This window comes from Kwoniella dejecticola, chromosome 4, assembly GCF_000512565.2.
Source record: "Kwoniella dejecticola CBS 10117 chromosome 4, complete sequence".
NCBI lineage: Eukaryota > Fungi > Basidiomycota > Tremellomycetes > Tremellales > Cryptococcaceae > Kwoniella > Kwoniella dejecticola.
Window position 1 is genome coordinate 804,953 of NC_089304.1, and position 19,076 is coordinate 824,028.

Sequence of the window (19,076 nt, forward strand, 5' to 3'; positions counted from 1 at the left end):
ACAGGTATTATAAGGGTGTATGTGTAGATCTTCTTGTAAATTCCATGTATTGTGAAGAAAGAAGAAGTGTTCAGCAGCTGTTTAAACCACGAAGGGTTAAACGCGAAGTCGACACTACACCTCAAAGGGATATGATTGTTGAGTCGAGTCCAGAATTGATGGCGATGGAATCAAAGGAAGGTGTGATATCACTTCCCCCTCGATTGTTTGTAGTACGAATGGACGAATCCCGTGGGGCTGGATGAGGGCGAAAGGATGGCAACCAGGATAATCCCAGTGGGGTTGATTTCCCTTCTAAAGGATGGTTGAGCGTTGTTGCTATTGCGTTGTTTGGGTTTGGGTTTGGGTTTGAGCAGCGACAACAAAGCGTGATTGATTGATTGAATGATTGATCGCTGCCAATTCGTGTCGGGATATATCCTCGGTTTTTTCGATCTCTTCTTACTTCTTTCTTGTTTGATTGTGGTCCTTTCGCCTCCTCTATCTTCGAGGTGTTCCCCAAGATGACGGTGGAGCGAGCAAGACAGTGATATTTTTTTGATGATGGAGTTGACAGGTTTGATGAGCAGAACAACGTGTTTGTACGAATATGTATGTCGAGACCGTTTATGAGTTTGAGTTGAGTTTTACCTGATTTAAGGTAACGAAGGAGTAGACGCGGATTTACTACACCTTTGACTACGGCTACTGCAGGCGGTGCGAGGTTGCGACAAAAGGTACTCGTACCTGTAAATCAAACGGGTAAATCATACGACAAATGCGATTACAATCCCTTTGTAAGGGTAATTAGAAAATCGTTTTAATTCCATTGCCGCTCTGTGTTCTATTTGCCTCGCAACAATTTAATGATGATACATACCAAATGGCGAATAACCGGTCGGCCGGACATAGTTTTATTCGGACCGAACGGGAGATCGGATGCGTCGAATTACCTCTTCCACTCGCTCCATGATCACTCTCCTCACATGACACGCCTACTTAGCGCCTATATCCATCTACGGTACATATATATACATATGAGTGGACCCAATGAGAAACCAAAGTGGTGGGGAGGTTATGCTTACCCCTCATACTCCGCAAAGCCGGATCAAGTAAATGACACGGTGTTAGTATGCTATGATGCCATCTAACACAACTTTGACGTCTTCGCGCTTAGATCCCAACTCAAGTAAACCCGCCTTGGCACTCAAGGGGTTGACAGGTGACTTCACACCGCTATACCTCAAAGGGATCCGATCGGAGGAACTTTCCCACTCCTACGGTGTTCTGCATTACTACTGCGGTGTCTGAAATCAAATGAAAATACAATACAAGTCTTTCTTGACGCACCGAGTCCCAGGTTCGCGGTTATTTCTTTCAGCACCAGCAAGGCGCAATACATCTAGATCTACCTAATCTATCTACCCATGGGCTCTAGGATACGACTTCCTGACTAGCCGATTTTCTTCTCATTTTGTTCTGCGGACTCCCCGTCGAAGGACAAACCCATCCAAGATCTCACCTAAAACCCAACAACTGACCCCGAACAATGCCAATCCCGCCATCCACAGATACAAGAACACCCCTTGAGCCATGAACTCAAGTCTGTATCCTATACTCAGCCAGACAGCCTGTCCAGCCACCCAAGCTCCAATCAAAATCGCAGTCTTCGTTCGGTCCAGGCGAAGATGCGGGATCACGAGAGGTAGCAGAGGGAGAAACCACATGAAGTACTAACGCACCAATACGAGAGACACACGGAGTCAGCACGTTCACGTTCATTCTGAGACTCGTTGGATCAAGGCCTAGCAAATTACAAGTCTACCACGCAGGAGTGGTCGACGCAAACTCACTTGTGAAGTACAGACTTTGTTGAAAATCACAAATACCGAAGTCTGCACGAACATGGTAAATTCCAACCCTGCTTTGCGTTCCAATGCAAATCCCGCCAAGAGCACCAAGGAGGTCTGAGGTAAGAACGAAGTCAAAGGATGTCGCAAGATCTTCTCTATCGCTTGAGGCACGATTGAGGGGATTGAGTCGCCAGAAGGGAACAGCGAGAGGTAGATTGGGTAGAAATAGGGCGAGAAGTTGTGTCTGTGATCCAGGCGAGTGAGATGGTACAGGAATGTATGCTGCAAGAACGGTTGGCCCCAACTATATCCGCATATAACAAATCAGCTTGCAGTGCCGTACGTTTTTCGGGCATCCGGTCTAGGTCACTCACATCGACCATAGCAGTCCATTTACAACTAAAAGCGTAAGACCAGTCGCGAAACCAAATTTCCATACACCTCTTCCGAAAGACCCATACTTTCTGCTCAAGTGACTCCATATGGCGGCCACGTAAATGATAGGATAGATCTTCCAGCTTATAGAGATACCGAGCCATATCGCAGCGTATACCTCTCTCCCGCGGCGCAAATTGTACAGTGTGAGGATCACGAGCAAGCATATGATCGATTCTGGAGATCCTCTCGTATTGATATTCAGCACGAAAGGATTGAGGGTCCATATCAGGTGCGTTGTCCAGAATCCTGGCCGTATCCCCACGGGCAGTCGCAGGAGGAGAGCAGGTATGATCAACGATGTGCCTACCAGGATGAGACGACCGATTAGGGGATGCAACAGCGATGGGGACACGAGGAGGGGGAGGAGAGGTGTATATCGAAAAGTGGATCTCTCGTATGGACTGCAGACATATTTCATGAGCTTTCATACAGCACGAATGATCAGAAGGGATCACATGAGTGGTGACTATCAACAGCGCATGTAGACAGCATAGTGGAGTAATCAATGACTCACTCTCCAATTTTGAAGCCTAGCAGGCTCGTCGACCACCCTCTTGGTAGATTGCCTTCACCTTCATTTGAACAAAATATCAATCTTGTGCCGTCAAGTACAACTCGCCAGTCCACGTCGGTATATCTCAGTCCGCCATATCGTTCGGGGTGGGTATCGACATGTTGAGCGTAAATCAACAATGCAACTTGTATAATCGCTGAGAGGGTCAAGAGATGCGCAGTCTTCACTCGTCGATCCGCTTTATCCCCTCTTGCGGCCAACGTAGGGCCGATCGAGACTTGCGCTGACGACATGATATCCTTGACCTCAGATCAAATCAAATCAGTGACATCCTCGAGATAGCAATGACCACTCCTCAGCCACAGAGTCGATGGTAACTTTCGGTTACCTTACCTACCCTCGTACGTTCGTCGTTGATTTCGAGGTTGCGAATTATTGCTAAACAGATATGGGGTCCCCACCCTGCAACCTGGCAAACGCATACCACGTGGTCACTTAAGCCAAGATGATTGTTTATATCCCCTTTGATCCCGACGCGTTTCATGTTTTGGAAAACCCTTTTATAAAGTAGGTTTTAGCGCAAGGGAATTGAGGGGCGAAGGGGTGATCCGTGCGTGACTTACTTTTCATCTTCTCCGTTTTATTGTAGTATCAGCCAAGTATAGGTCAGTCCAAGCGAATGAACCTGTTGTCTTTCTTATGCAAGTACCCTCGCCCTGCTTGTGTATGGCATGAGCACTGTTTATATCACCTTGGCAACCATGCATCGATCCATCTGTGCAAGTGGAAAAGTAAAAGCAAAGGAGGTGTTTCATCAGATGCAGGTTTTACAAAGAACAACGTCATGGTTAATCCGCAGAGTCTAGATTGTGAAATGACTTACTGAATATCCGCAAGGATCACCTCTTCCCCGATTTAACCACGACCAACCACGAATCTTCAGCGTTTTAGAGGTCCTTTATATTCACTTGATTCACTTTATTGCACTGGCCTTTTTGTTCAACTCAGTCTATCCCTCTTTCATCTACATCTTACTTCTGCATTCGTCAAATTACTTTTCACCCTTCATCTCTTCTCTTTCTTGCTTAGCTGAAGACCCGATTGACTCCCCTCTTCATTCGTCCTACTTCTACACTCATTACTCCCTACGAGACACAACTACGACCATTCCAAACGATCAACGACCAACTATTACGCTATAACGGTAAACACATAAACACAGCATCGATATCCCGTCCAGATTCGAATATCGATTGTAGCAGCCAACAACATATACGACAAAGATAGCTCCATCGTAGTCCGATATCCGTCAATCTTCTCCCTGCTCATATCGGACACACTCTGAGCAAGATGACCGCTATCATCTCTCTCGCCAATCTACTCCCAACTCTGGCTTTGCTTGGAGCAGCTTTATCAGGTATCGAGCAAGTTCCAGTGAGTCTCTCGTCACATCGACGTGTTTACTTTTGTCATACACGCCTTCACAACGACCCTTCCTACCTCCTGCTCATCAGACGCCTCCGGTCTCTCGCTGCAGCACACTCTTCGTCCACGGTGTAAACAACCGAACGGCGCGCCAAGAAGGTGCAGGTCAATGCACCTTTGACCCATACTTTCCCCTGATTGCCTATTCTTGGCACCGTGATAAACAGCTAATCGGACATCCTTTATACCTTCACAGTCTGCTTTAGCTCATGGCCCCGCCGCGCGATCGCCCAAAGACCTCTATCACAAGCATCTCGCTTCTCGACAAAAGCTCGCCGACAATGTCGCTGCTCGGGGTACCACCCCTAACAAGAAGGGTTTGATCAGAAGACAGGCCGACGGGTCAAAATGTCGAGTCAGAGGAGAATCATACACTGCCCCTTCTTCCTCTTCCGCCGCTGCTCCCGCTTCCACCTCGGCTGATGCCGCTGCACCCACCAACAACGCAGTCGATGCTGCTGCTCCTTCCTCAGCGGCCGCTCAATCTTCATCAGCTGCTCCCGCTGCCTCATCCGCTGCTTCCACCCCAAGCTACTCTGGGGGCGCGAACGGTGGATCAGTCAATGTCGGAAGCAAATTAGGTATTGCTTGGCCCAATGGTGATTGGGAGAAACAAGGTGCTCCCAACTGGATCGGTAACTACATCGGAAACAAGGCTTCGTGGTACTACACCTGGTCGCCCTTCTCCGTCAGCACTGGTGACGAACTCGGTCTCGAATACGTTCCTATGCTCTGGGGTCCCGGTCACGTCGGTGATTGGTACGCTCAACAAGGTAGCTGGCCATCAACGGTCAAGAATGCCTTGTTCTTCAACGTGGGTTCTTATGATAAATCAAATAGTAACGTTCAGATGATACTGATACTTCCCATTGCCACATAGGAACCCAACCAAAAGGGTCAATGTGATGTTGCCGCTGCCGATGCAGTCCAATACTGGATCAACGATTACTTACCCCTCCGATCCAAGGGTATCAGACTTGGTCAAGCCGCTCCCACCAATGCACCTGACGGTCTCGTTTGGGTCCAAGACTTCCAAAAAGCCTGTACCGACCAAGGTCACTCTCAAGCCGACTGTACTGCCGAGTAAGTCAGCTCATATTTCGCAATACGGCAGAGATCTCTTCTAACGTTTGATTGGTGCTGCAGCTTCTACCCGGTCCACTACTACGACACCAACGTCCAGAGATTCCAAGAATACGTGACCAACTACCACAATGCCGTCGGAGGTAACTTGTGGGTCACCGAATACGCCTGTCAAGATTACAACGGTGGAGCCCAATGCTCTGACCAAGATACTTGGAACTTCCACACTCAAATGGCTGGCTGGTTCGAATCGCAATCGTACATTGAACGATTCTCGCCATTCGGTGTCATGAAGGACATGCAAGGTGTCAACCAGGCTAACGCCTTGATGAACCCTGACGGAAGTATCACTTCTCTCGGTGGATGGGTGAGTGAACACAATATTTCTCATGTCACAGCACAGGACATCAGCTGATGAGTCATGAATCCATAGTACATCACCACGGCCTAAGCGATTTCAGCACTATCATGTCTAGTACATGAGCTTGCGAATGAATGGACCACGCAAAACCGATGGACATAGGATGACGAGATACCGTTTAGCTGCTTGTGCTTCTGTATATATTCCCCCTTCTATCTACGATACCGATGCTTGATGCTGGTATGAGAATAATGAATTACGATTGTCCTCTTTTTCATCATAATCTTGAAGGTTGAATACTCACTGAATGAGCTTGCAGCCGGCTCAATGCTCGATGCGACTGTCACTTTCGATGATAAATAAGACTGACAATCCATATCACTCATCCTTATCAGCCGTCGATATTTCGTAGGTGCAACTCGGAATCCATAGTCAACTTGAAGATCTTCTTCATCCGGTGCAGCAGGCCGATCTCACACTGACAGAGGGTCAAGACATCATGAGTAACAGAGTCGTCGAGTCACATGTCTTATATTTGGTAATTAGACTAACAAGACCAATCGTAGATATCCTTCTCCTCTAATTCAACAACCGCCTGCTCATCATCGAAATCCCACACCTCTTTATCATCCGCAAAGACTTTCCAATCCCTCTCTTCCCATCCTCCGGGCTTGATATGATGTAGACCCACTTCGTAATTCTTCCATCTCCACATCTCACATCGTTCCGTCCATGTCCAGATCAACTTCACCTTATCTCGATCTTTATCGTCTTTCGCCCGAGCCTGAGCTTGAGCGGAAGCTGTAAGGTCTAGAGCTTTGAAGGCATTGGCTATATCGTTCATATTCATCGGGACCTTTTCTTTCTTCATCTCGCCTTCCAGTCCAGCTACCCCACCTGTGGGCGGATTAGCTCCACCCGCAGGTTTTGGCGCAGGAACAAGTTCAGCTTCCGCTTCGTGCTTCTCATCTCTCTTTTTCTCCTTGTCATCATCGTCTCTCTTGTTCTCGACGTCTTTAGCTTTGGTCCCTTCGTTGAGAGGTACGGCGATGATCACTTTATCCTCCTTCGGGTTGATCACAGCAACACCAGCATCATCCTTCGCAGCTAGGACTGGCTCGCCATCGAGGAGTTTCACGTTACTGGTGGGTGTTTCAGGTTCTTCTTGTTCTCTGTTCTTTTCCTTGTCTTCGTCATTCTCCTTGTTCTTGTCCTCGATATCCTTCTCATCTTCGTCATCCTTGTCCTCGTCTTGCTTCTTCTCCTTCTCAGCGGAATTCCCATCCTTACCGACCCCATCTTTCTCGTCCTTCCCTCTGTGATCCTTCTCGTCCTTCCCCTTGTCTTGCTTCTTCTCCTTCTCAGCCCTCTCCTTCCTCTCCCTCTCTTTTCGCTCTCTGTACTCTTTCTCCCTTTGTGCCTTGACCATATCCCCAAACACTCTATCGTGGCCCGACGTAATTAGCGCTTCGAATTTCCCGGCTTTCTCTTCGGGCTTGAAATTGATGTACATATCGGTACGAAGTAAGAAGTAGCCGTGTGCTAGGAGGAGGTAAGCGCATGGAGCGAGAGACCAGTGTTTTAGGGGTTTCTAAATTACCATTTGGCATCATGTCGTATCAGCTTTTCCACCATCAATTTCTGTAGATCAAGGTATGAGGCAGCAAATGGCTGACTCACGTCGACGTTGTAGATGCATTGTACTCCGACACTGGATAGAATCTCTTCCAAGCCTTCTTTAGTCCACTCAATCTCCCGTTCTTTCTTCGTGTCATCCGAATTTTGGCCCAAATCTGTATTCGAGTTTCTGGCTTTATCGTTTGCAGTAGATGCCTCCTTCTCGTCCTTTTCCTCATCGCCATGTTTTGTAGCGTCGTCGTCCTTCACCGCTCGTCGGACATCCGAAAGATGGACTTTGGCTTTATCTTTCGTCCAATCAAACTTTGCCCAAAATTCATCTACTGGGATCTGCGCCTCAAAATATCAATACCTCCCCTCTGCCACTCAAGAGTCCCCGATCAACGTCGTCGTCTGACATCGAGTGTCAAGACAGATAGCTTTACTTACCTCGTGATTCTCAAGTTCCGCTAAAACATTCCACAATTCCAACAAAATACCCTGGGCAGTACTCGGCACATCTTTGATCTTATTTCGTTCTCTCTGCTTCTCCATCTCCCTTTCGAGCTCTCTTTCCCATTCTCCAGTCAATCTCTTCAACGCTTCTCTTTCCGAACGCTCTTTCCACTGTTCAGTAAGCCATCCATCCTTGGTCACGTCTATGTAAATCACCTCATTCCCCACGGCCTTGGCGTAGGCATGGTACGCCCCTCTCGGATCAGTGTTGATTGGTGGATAGGGTTTGGCGGGGTTCAAGTCGAGTTTCGTCCGTACAGGTCGGAGGGGTGCGGGTGGTAATAATCTAATAGGCTCAAGAGGAGGCTCGGCTTCTTGTGCTTTAGTATTCTCCGCTTCGGGAGGGGGTGTTATGTCTTTCAAACTGACTCTGGCCTTGTCTTTGTTTGTTCCCTGATTAGCTTGGTTGTTATTGGCTTTCCCCTTCTCATCGTTGGACTTGCTATTAGCTTCTTTCTTCTCGTTAGCTTTGCCCGGAATGTCAGCTGCAACGTTATCTACTGGTCTCGCACGTGTATGTTCGCCGTCAATCTTGGCTGCATCCCCAACGAGCCGGTCAGATCCATCGGCTTTCGCTTTTTCTTCTTTCTCAGTATGAGGTAAAGCACCAGGAGCAGGGGTGGGTGGCTCGGGGATTAGCGAGCCTGGAGTCGCAGGAGTTTCAGGCTCGGGCTGAACGGCAGCTTTGTCTTTCTTATTATCATGGTCAGGCTGGACCTTGTCTTCTTTGTTGTTTGCCGGCTCTTGCTTGTTGTCTTTCTTGTCTTTGTCTTTAGCTTCTTTCTCGGCATTCTCTTTCTCTTTCTCTGTCGGTCGTGCTTTGGGTGGAGGAGCAGGATGAACTGCCAAGGCCAGAGGCGGGGGAACAAAGTATCTGTGCAGAGACATATTGAAGGAGGGAGCTTAGGATACAAACTGATTCTAACGGAGTCTAGTAGACAGCGGTACTATATAATTAGTTGTATGATGAGGGTGTGCTCACTCTTTGTAATGAGACGTCTGTCAGATTTATCTACTTGTTGAGAATGGTAAGAATGGTAAGCTGTTCCGATCGGTCTGGTAATTTCAACCTTTTATACTTTGTATTTACTGATCAACGACGAATTCGAGTCGAGTCGTATGACCAAGGCTTGATGAGCCTTCTCTTATCATATATACCGCTTGACTGAGTATTACACAGTATGTGGGGCAGAATCAGGAGCAAAGCAAACCTCAAACTCCGTCAAGAGGGTTACATCATCTTGAAAAGAGGTACCTCGTAGATATACAAAGGTTCGTTAGAGCCATGTCACGAAAGCGTTATAGTGGAACAAAGGATGGATACTGTATACGATACAGACGATGTTACGTGCTTTGACAGTTTGTTGTAAACGGCCCTGCCGATGAGGTGTTCGGGTATAAAGGAGATGAAGCGAGAAAGGTTGTTGTGTTACAGAGATATTCTGCAGGGCAGCGGTCAAAGGAGGAACTACAGAACATAATGGGTCTGTGGCGTATGATTTGTCAGATCAATCGTTACATACTGTAAGGTGAGCATGGGATATTGGACTTTCGGCAATGGTTTTGACCATACCAATGCCACACCTCTCAAACGCAAAAGACGATTTAATGGGGATCGACTCACTTGCTACAAATGCGCTGGACCGCTGTTACGTGCTGTACCGTGTCAAGCAGATGCGTGTTCGGCCATGTGCCATACTGTAGTCGCAACCCCTCTCGAAACGATGCTTCCCAATCCTCGCCGCCACTTCCATGCTTGTTCAGCATTTTTTTTCTTGTGTACACTGATGATTCATCCGCCCTCATGGTGCCTGCATCTGACGATGAGAGGCACCCCCAACTCACGATCCACATCGGATAGTAGGGACCTCGGTCATATGCGCAGTCGTCTGATACTTCCCCATCTCCTCCTTCTTTCTCGCCTCTTCTGTTCTCTCGTCGTTTGGTCGATCGTCAGCTTATGTGGTGATCATCGACAAGTATAGCGAGTGGAGTCGACCTCCCACCTTGATCAGGGATACCATCAAGAAATCTGGTGACATGGCCAGTCGCCCCACTTGACTGAGCTCGTCTTTCTGTTTCCCCACTTCGAGATCAAAAATTCTAGATCTCAGTCAGGAAGAGCGACCTCACCCTCCTTTCCTTAATTAGGCTTATCTTCGCCTAAACACCTCGGCAATCACCTCGTCGTCCATTTGAGTTAGATACCTGGACCAGCGAGTGGAGCATTAGCGATCAAGGGTAAGGACGTCAATTTCCGCGATGATTCAATCAATCAATCGATCAATTCACACGAATTCCAGGATCTCGTGTGGCTTGATGAAGGATCGTTTCTTCGGACGATCACCCTCATGAACTACTGGATTTTGTGACGCGCACCAATTTAGCAGTTTTAGAGGTCCTGCTGCTCATTCCTTCTTCCAATTCTTCATCGAATGAGGTATGCGACTCTTCCTCGAAAGTCTACTTGAGTGGGGTGGGGAAGTGGGGGAATTGTCAGTGTTGATGATGGTGATGGTGATGGTTGTCATGTTTACCAGTTGTCCCTCCTGAGAGAGGCACCGACTAACAAACAAATATTATAGCATAGTAAGGATCTCCGACAATCGACGATAAATGTTAGAAACTTCCTGGATAAACCGCTACATTCACCTTGGCTTTGATCCGTACAAACAAACACGTTGCCCGGAACCAACGAGTTACTCTCAGTGCGTGGGAATCCAAAGGACCCGCTTAATTGATCTTAAACATCCGTCGCCATGCATACAACCTGCAGTTGCGCAGATCATTCCATTTATGATGCCTGAGCGGTGAAATTTCCAACAAGACTTCCGCACGAGGCATTTTGTCATCGTTGTTGCATTTCGTTCACATCGAGAAATCAAGAGGGGGCTTTTAGGATACTGCACATGCGTTTGAGCTGTAGCGAGAGAACACCGAAAGAACTACTTCTGATCCCTGCCTCGACGTATCCCGTGTCATCATCACAATCAGGCTCAGGCTCAACAGGCAGTATCATGTTTTTCCCTGTCATTCAACGAATTCACACCTCCTTTCGACGCCCTCGTGAGCAAAATTTTCATTGATCAATCCTTCCTTCAGGGTGTCCCCTTTCGTGCTCAAGGATCAGTTGCAGCATCAAGATCACGATCAGTATCGACTTCTGCAGATCCGTGTATCGCCATGCTCGCTGAACTTGCTCTCAGAGCCTCAAAAGAGAGTAGAGATAAGCAAGCAGCAGATTGGTTGGTCAGTCACAGTACAATTAACAATTATTGATCCCTTTCCGTGTCTGAGCTTTGATTCTGGAAGGCGTGTATCATTCTGTGGACAACATGATATTTCGTCTTCCCCACTTTGGGATCTCGAGATCGTACACCTCGATCGATTTAGCACACTTTAGCTCAGTCATGTCAATTAGATATCAAATAGCTTAATTGTGGGCTGGGATGAGATATCGATAATTACCTACCGCACCCTTAAAAGTAAGTCAAGAACGATCACTGGACGACCAACAAATGATTTAACCTCGATCAATATTTGTTAGCATCACCATCACCATCAATTACCCTTACCCTATGGATTGCATCACTCACGTAAATCCGCAGAGTTCAGATGGGGAATTGATCGTCAAGATTATCGTCAAATTTGCTTAAACAGTGGCAGAAGGCAGATGGCGATTATCCTTCTTGCTCTTCTCTCCCTTCATTCTCTTCACTCATTTCGCTCTCTTCACACAGCAGTCACCGTCCCTTTCTCTTGGCCCTGTATATGTCCCACCTGAGCCCCCTGAGTAGCTTTCAGGTGGATATTCTTCTAAATCCATGTAGGTGCCTGCGTAGACAGTCACCGAAGCCGTAGAGCCTGCTGATGATTGCCGGACGATGTCCTCACCATCCTTCGTATCCAGGGGGAATATTGCAGGAGACTCGCCTGGGTATTCATAGTCCAGCTAGCTAGACTGACTAGAAAGCTACCGATGAAGGTCCCGTAAGCTAAATCTTCCTTCGTTCTGCGCACCTCATGATCTACCGCAAACGTAACGTGACCAGGCGATCACCGAAAATGTCGTTCAGCAAATCTGTTTTACCAAACAAGCTGACGTTATGTCCTGCTGCCAGTATGTACCCACGGCCTTCCATCGAACACCCATATTTAATCCAAAATCAATACGACACCGCGTACGAGAAGGATAGGAAGATGCTCAGCTCCCAATCTAGATCTTTGAATCGCCTCGACGAACCTTACGATAATTCACTTGGACCAGCCATCAATTCAAATTCGGTAGTACTTGTTTCGATGGAAGACGATCGCGTCTACACCACGCCGATGATACAGATGTATGCCCTCGATCATCAGAGAGGCTATCGTGAGTTTCCCTGTGCTCGAGTTTGAAAATCGAGTTTGCGACTCCGCTCTCTTCCCCATATCTACATCTCGTTTTTCGGTATATCGAGCATCATCGCTTTCTGCTGTCAAAAATTCGTCGCTGGGTTTCGTTCCCGCCAAGCCTTCTGACTTTATCAAACTATAAATCCTATTTCTTATTCAAACCCTGAATGATGTTCAAATAGTACTCGACCGGTACGGCAGACCGGGATGACGAGAGTGGTTGTCCAGGTGCTTAACGCGTTTTGCGGCGGCTTACTCTAATTTATCTCTTTTTACCTTTACCCCCGTCTGCTTTTCCTGCTGAAAAGGGTAAAAAGCCCATGACGTACAGGGCATATCGCCTTTGCTCTCCTCTGGTAATTCAAGCCCATAAATCTACTCGTTATGCCTCGTCAGATTCACGATTCTAACCTTCCAGAATCCCATTCATTCACTTGCTCGTATGTTATTGGTTCTCACGTGTGAATGAGTCGTGGCAGGATGAGAGTGCATCCCAATCAGAAGTGGGGGTTCTATGTGGGATGGGCCTATGAAGGGAGTATTTTTGGTGACTATCGATATGTACCGCACGCCCGCCTCTCAGTCTGTGCGTTTTGCCTTTGATCGGCGCGTTTGCTTTTCTGATTTTACATTCTTGCACCTCTTATCTCATCGTCATGTCTTGATTTTCTATCTCATCCCCCACATTTCTCTCCTGATTATACATCATCATCTGCCTCTCTACTTCCAATTTCGCCGGATCAAGCATAGGTCGACCTTGACTTGAGAGGGAATTCTTGTGAGTAACTTATTACCATCTCGTTATCCTCTCGTAAGAGGCGGATGATCAATCCCTGATTTCTTCTTACCACATCCGGGTCCCTTGCCGTTCTTAATTCTCCGTATCCGATCAACACCTGAAATCGTTTAAATCACACTCGTAATTTCTTCGCATTCTCGCTCCTGCCTACCCTACATCGTGACCAAGATGCGCCGTCATTTCCTGGACAGCTGCTCTCGGATTCCTAGACTCTTTCTTGCCGATCCGGACCTCTTTGTGGCTTGGGAAGGCGTACGTCTAAATGGAAGCAAGGCGGTATAGATTACCTCGAAGGCGGAGAACGATGAATAGAATAAGGATTGACTATTTTCCCTCATGCGCTCTTTAGCTTAAAAGTCTAAAAGCGCAAATCTTAGCTTTCTTTTCCCATGCTCTCTCATTTCCCTTGTAGCTCGAGGGCAGAATAGGGGAAAATTAAACGACACGGAGGCGTTCCTCGACCTTTGTCCCTATCCCTGTCCGGATGATTGATGACTAGTCGATGATTTTCCAAGGCGTAATGATGGAGTTCCGACGTTGTTGAAGGCTAGTCTCAAGTTATTCACTCCTATCTCTATCTTAGCATCGTTCACACGAAGATCATCTCTTGATCATCATCTTCTTCTTTCTCATCAGTCGTCCTTTCCTCATCATCTTCCTGGCTATCTTGTTATATACCCCTCTATATCACATACAGCGACCTCAGTCTCGAATCGACTGCCTGAGGAAGAACGCTGATCAGTACCCCTCATATCTGATAAACCCCCGACACTTAAACCCCGATCTGTGTCTCACTCCCACATCGGCTGTCTCGGACCTATCTATCTACGCCAACGCCGCCTGTCTGATTATCGTTTGACCTGATCACGTTGACGTTGCTGCAGGTGGGTTCATATTTGAATTGGATCTCGCCCACCTCCTTAACTCCCATTCAACCTAATCTTCCAGGCCATTGATTCTGAATAGATCGTCGTCTGTGTTCAACGTCATCCACGTCCACGTATGTGCCTTCTGAGAGAATATTCTGTCTGACCAATGTGTTACCTTAATTCCCATCAGACATGTATCACACCTCGTCTGCTGCCCACTACAACCCGGCAGTTCAACCTCGGTACTACCAACCTCCGACACCAATCTCTGCGACATCCATCCCTCCATCCATACGGGCTCCGTACATACCCAGAACAACAGCTATGGATCCCTTCGGTATGCCTCCCTCGCCATCGTCGCCATACTCTTCTCATGAGCCAAATCCTGGGCCATCAGCAAGCACCTCAACGCCCTCCTACCAGAACCCGGGGTCATCTTTCTTACCATCAAGATCCTACATGTCGTCGCCCCATATCAGTCAACAATTCGACAACTTGACGACAAGCACCCCAGGCCTCTTACCTCAAGCAGGAAATGAGAGACCTGTAACGGTATATGAATGGGGACCCAGAGAAGGAGTACAGGGGAATCAGATTATGATCAAAGCGGACGTCAATCTGCCATCGACAACACCACCTGCCAATCCAGACGGGTCCTCTCCTCACCCTTCGCCACATAGCAAGCCTACTAAAGCCTTACGAGTCGTTTTTGGAACCCATCCAGTCCAGACTGCGGTTACCACTCTCGAAAGCTCAGGTGGCTCCCAAGATGGCCAATATTACCAGTTGGTGGCGACTGCCCCAAGCTATTCTAGCACAGGAGCGGGATCGCAGGGATACGGTAACAAGGTGAATGTGTCGGTACAGGTTTTGGCAGGAGATTTTGCCATAGTGGAAACGGTTCCGTTGGGGGAGTTCTCGTATACCAATACAGGTTCACGAAGTGAGTATCATATCCAAAAACAAGATAGTATTACCGAGACTGACATCGAGATAGGTAATCCTCTCAAACGAGGAGGCGAGAACTTGGAATCCAGCAGACCATCCCCTCACCAAGTCCACCGACGAGTAATTTCCACCAATTCAGCTGCCTACACTACCCCGGAACTGCAACAATATGCTACGATGCCATCGACGTATCATCCTAGCCCATCTGGGAGATGTGAGTTCGATCGTTGGTTCCGGGGAAAAAGTCTAATTCTGACATATGTATGATGTAGCTGTATCAGATTCTGTCGCTTCCTGGCAGCATAGCCCCTACGCATCGACCAGTAATGCCATGCCACCCGTCTCCCATTCTGCTCCTCCTCCCTACACACCTGGAAGCATTCAACCTAGTCTGATGAGGTCAACTCAGCTTGGTCCAGGCATTCCAGCGCCCACACCATATGTCAATTCGGGTCAGAAGGCATGTTTGGAAATGTCAGGAGATCTGATGACTATGTCAAAAGGATGGTGAGTCACGCCAAAGGATCTTGTAAGAACCGCCACTGCTTGCTAATCTATCCTTACACAAAACAGGACACAAGAAGAATGGCATGCTCGACGGCGATTGGTGCAGTTCTGGCGAAGGCAAGAAGGGACCACCATACATGCTGCTTTCAAACCTATCTCTCAAGCCGAATACCCTGCATACCAGCAATCAATCATCGTTTCCTGCATATTCCGCGAAGATAAGAACATATGCTATGTCACCTCGGTAGACGCTATATACCTGCTTGAAGCTTTAGTGGGAACCCGGTTCACCGTGGAAGAGAAAAACAGGATAAGGAGAAATCTTGAAGGCTTTAGGCCAATCACCATCTCAAAGAGCAAGCCTGGGAATGAAGATTTCTTCAGGCTGATTATGAACTTCCCAAATCCTCGACCGAGGAATATTGAGAAAGATGTCAAAGTGTTCCCATGGGAAATACTGTCTCAAGCGTTGAAGAAGATCATAGGGAAATACGTGAGTTGCTCCGTCTCTTGCTCCTACCCTTCGGGCCAAGCTGATTGATATGCATGTAGTCTGCAAGTTTCCCGTATCCTGCAAGCCCAATGGCCCCTCCTCCATTGCCTTCTCAGTCATATCAACCGGCGAACTACGGTATCCCTGGACCACTTCAACCGCTCTTGCCGTCAAATACGCCTGAAGAGGGATACGTCAAGCAAGATCCTTACGGTTCATCGCTGTCTCTCAATAGTACGGGAGGAAGCGGTGCACCGAATTCTGGAGGTTCCCTGCCGCATCTGACATCTCATGGATCTTCTGATTCTTCATCTTACGGTCATTCGACTTACGCCAACCCACATACACCGTCTCAACACCCCAACTCACCTACGGCATATCGAACATCGAACACCCCTCATGCCCAAGATGAGAAAGCAAATAATTATCTGAACCTCTCGCCTCCATACGGAGGTCCGGGCAACCAATGGATAAACCAGGGTGATCCGAACGAAGGGTCAAATCCTTCTTCTGGATCATATGTCATTCCCTCCAACTTGGTCTATCCCGATCAGCCCCACCAACTACCTCACGTCCATCAAAACGTCTCAAGGCAGCCTAATCCGAATGATTTGAGGATCAATTACCCGGGTATGAATTCGTAACACTTTTCTTCGCTTTTTCCCTTTCTCATCACTTGCATTGATAAACCGCATTACTCCATTGTACATCTACACGCATTCGATCAAACATCCAATACACGGACAATTTCTTAATCTCCCATGACTATCTTCCTAGATCAGCAAAATCAAGTCGTTCACTGGCAGAGAGGCTTTACTTGAGTTGAGTCGCCTCGTTCGACTTGACTTGACACCAATAGATATATCTGCTTGTTATAATTTTAGTTTGATCTTCTCATCAATCGAATAATCGTTGTATATACTCGTAACCTGCTTTCTCTCGCCATCTCCCGTCAACTTGCCCAAAGTAGGACAACATGGAGGTGACATCACACATACTATGCAACATACTAGTCGCCTGCTCCCCTCAGCACTCGCTATCAATGCTGTATCGTATCTGAAGGTGACTTGTGTCAGATGCCAAAACGCCATGTCTCAATATCTTTCCTATCTCGCTCAGGTCCAAGCCTAACACTAGTGCCTACAGCCGTACTGTACCTGTCCAACGCGTGGTTGTTAAGCTTAGTGTCGATTGGGGTGAGCGAGCTCCCAACGCGCATAGGGACCATCGAAAGATTGCCATGCGAGGGCTGCATATGACACCCAATAATGCAGACGTGTGCAGTTCAGACAGCTCAGCAATGGTCGTCGGCTGCCAGTTCAATATTGGATATGGGAATTGGGGAAACCATCATATCGTTATAAGTGATGCGACGGATGATGTAACGAAAATCACACTAAGGTGATAGGTGACGGACGCGTGTGATCTTTTCACAAGAGCATTATATCCATGTCATTTTCGTTGACCCGCCGGCTCTGCTTGATCTTTTCTACTCACTTCGCGTTGACAAATCCCTTCATCATACACCTGCAGGTATTGCAGCATCAGGTAACGAGCTGGACTCGTACACGCAGTGTCGAGATTAAGACACACACACGCTAAAACAACAAGACACAGTCCTTTCTCTTTTGTCTGCCCTCTCTACTCTCGCCAAGTCCCGATTCAGGGAGGTCCCGTACCAAAGTTCTTCACGTCAATCAATTTATCAGTCATCTGGATTCACTTTGATCGTCCAACGTCGATAAGATCCATCGCTTCTCCCGATCATCATCCCAAAATCATCCACACAGTCAACGAGTCGACAAAACAACTTGCATCTTCAAAATGCTTCCTACACCAACATTAGCAATCGCGTCAACGTTCCTCTCACTCTCGTTCTCATTCGTTGGAGCGAGCTCGAACGCACAAGCGAGAGCCAAGAACGGGATTGGCGGAGTTCTAGCTGGAGGGTACGTCAACAACATCACCGTCTCAGCGGACAACGTTGTCCAGTGTTCTCAAGCTACGATCAGCTGGACGGGCACGACGGGGGCGGTATCCCTTTCTATAGGTCAAGGGGGATATTACGTCGGTACGACCAACATCGAATCTGTCAGCAGCGATTTGATCTCGGGATCGTCGTACGATTGGAAGGTCACTCAATCGGCTGGGACGGATCTGATCTTTGAAGTTACGGATCAGAGTGGGCAGAAAGGATATATCCAGAATGTGAAAGTGGGCGAAAGCGATGATACTTCTTGTTTGTCCGACTCCGACGACTCCGACTCTGGCTCAAGCGCGTCGAGCTCAGGCTCAGGCTCTAGTGCAATGGGAGCGAGTCCCAGTGTTATCAAATCTGGTTCTGCGTCGGATTCAGGTATGTCCCGCCCGTAAATGCTTCTGAAGTTGATGACACACATGACTTGCCTTACCTTACCTCGCCTCGCTTGGACTTGACAAGACTTAGTAGGGGATAGTTCATGATGGCTAATTGAATCATGTCCGCTCTTTCTGTATAGCTCAATCCACCTCCTCGGTTGAGGGCTCATCTACCCATTCTTCAAAATCAAGCTCGAAATCAAAGGCTTCAACGTGAGTTATTTTCGCACTATCCCGTCTGTCTGTCAATGATCACTTCCGTATATGGCGTGTCATTTGACATTTGCGCTGATCTCTATCATGTATATCTATATGGTTTCGATGTGTGTCGTTGTGTCGCATCAGCTCTTCGACATCCACCACTTCTACTTCAGCTAGTCCCGTTCCCTCCAGCACTACGCCAGCGGCCACTTCAGCCACACCAAATAATGCGGTAGCTTCTACCTCTACCTCTACCTCTACTTCGGCATCGGCATCGGCATCAGCATCAGCATCAGCATCGACTTCGGCCAACCCATTAGCAGCAGCTTCGAACGGGAATAGCTCTGGCGCCGCGCTACTCAAAGTAGGCGGTATGACGTTAGTGTTAAGCGGGCTTATAGCTTTCATGGCGGGTACTGCATTACACTAGGACTCCGTCGAATACTCAGCGAGTATTAGGGCTTCTTGGATAAGGTCGTTCCATGCAGGCATGGAACGGATACGGCACTCGGTATACACATTCGGATGTCTCCACGATTCTCGACGCACGAACATTGTAATTGGTATGCACTCGGCTGGAGCGGATCATGGCAATGGATACATAACATCCTTATCCCCTATCTGGGCAGCACGCAGATCTTAGCTACGATGAAGTTATACATT

General features: G+C 47.8%; 5 protein-coding genes across 5 annotated transcripts; 3 read left to right on the plus strand and 2 right to left on the minus strand.

The window, feature by feature from the left end:
• Positions 1 to 1,448: 1,448 nt before the first annotated feature.
• On the minus strand, positions 1,449 to 3,077 carry I303_103576 (uncharacterized protein; the record flags this gene model as incomplete). Its single annotated transcript, XM_018406918.1, has 4 exons — positions 1,449 to 1,712; positions 1,833 to 2,136; positions 2,207 to 2,671; positions 2,785 to 3,077. The coding sequence occupies 4 exons, from the start codon at positions 3,075 to 3,077 to the stop codon at positions 1,449 to 1,451; spliced, it is 1,326 nt and encodes a 441-aa protein (XP_018263726.1).
• A 1,057-nt stretch (positions 3,078 to 4,134) lies between these two features.
• On the plus strand, positions 4,135 to 5,803 carry I303_103577 (uncharacterized protein; the record flags this gene model as incomplete). Its single annotated transcript, XM_018406919.1, has 5 exons — positions 4,135 to 4,218; positions 4,466 to 5,083; positions 5,150 to 5,352; positions 5,416 to 5,719; positions 5,786 to 5,803. The coding sequence occupies 5 exons, from the start codon at positions 4,135 to 4,137 to the stop codon at positions 5,801 to 5,803; spliced, it is 1,227 nt and encodes a 408-aa protein (XP_018263727.1).
• Positions 5,804 to 6,260: 457 nt separating this feature from the next.
• Positions 6,261 to 8,734, minus strand: I303_103578 (uncharacterized protein; the record flags this gene model as incomplete). The annotated part of the gene is made up of 3 exons (XM_018406920.1): positions 6,261 to 7,304; positions 7,394 to 7,681; positions 7,781 to 8,734. The coding sequence occupies 3 exons, from the start codon at positions 8,732 to 8,734 to the stop codon at positions 6,261 to 6,263; spliced, it is 2,286 nt and encodes a 761-aa protein (XP_018263728.1).
• Positions 8,735 to 14,098: 5,364 nt separating this feature from the next.
• Positions 14,099 to 16,498, plus strand: I303_103579 (uncharacterized protein; the record flags this gene model as incomplete). Its single annotated transcript, XM_065968784.1, has 5 exons — positions 14,099 to 14,849; positions 14,904 to 15,068; positions 15,127 to 15,361; positions 15,428 to 15,854; positions 15,914 to 16,498. The coding sequence occupies 5 exons, from the start codon at positions 14,099 to 14,101 to the stop codon at positions 16,496 to 16,498; spliced, it is 2,163 nt and encodes a 720-aa protein (XP_065824856.1).
• A 1,180-nt stretch (positions 16,499 to 17,678) lies between these two features.
• On the plus strand, positions 17,679 to 18,843 carry I303_103580 (uncharacterized protein; the record flags this gene model as incomplete). Its single annotated transcript, XM_018406922.1, has 3 exons — positions 17,679 to 18,210; positions 18,353 to 18,425; positions 18,558 to 18,843. 3 exons carry the CDS (start codon positions 17,679 to 17,681, stop codon positions 18,841 to 18,843), a joined length of 891 nt encoding a protein of 296 aa, XP_018263730.1.
• Positions 18,844 to 19,076: the final 233 nt, after the last annotated feature.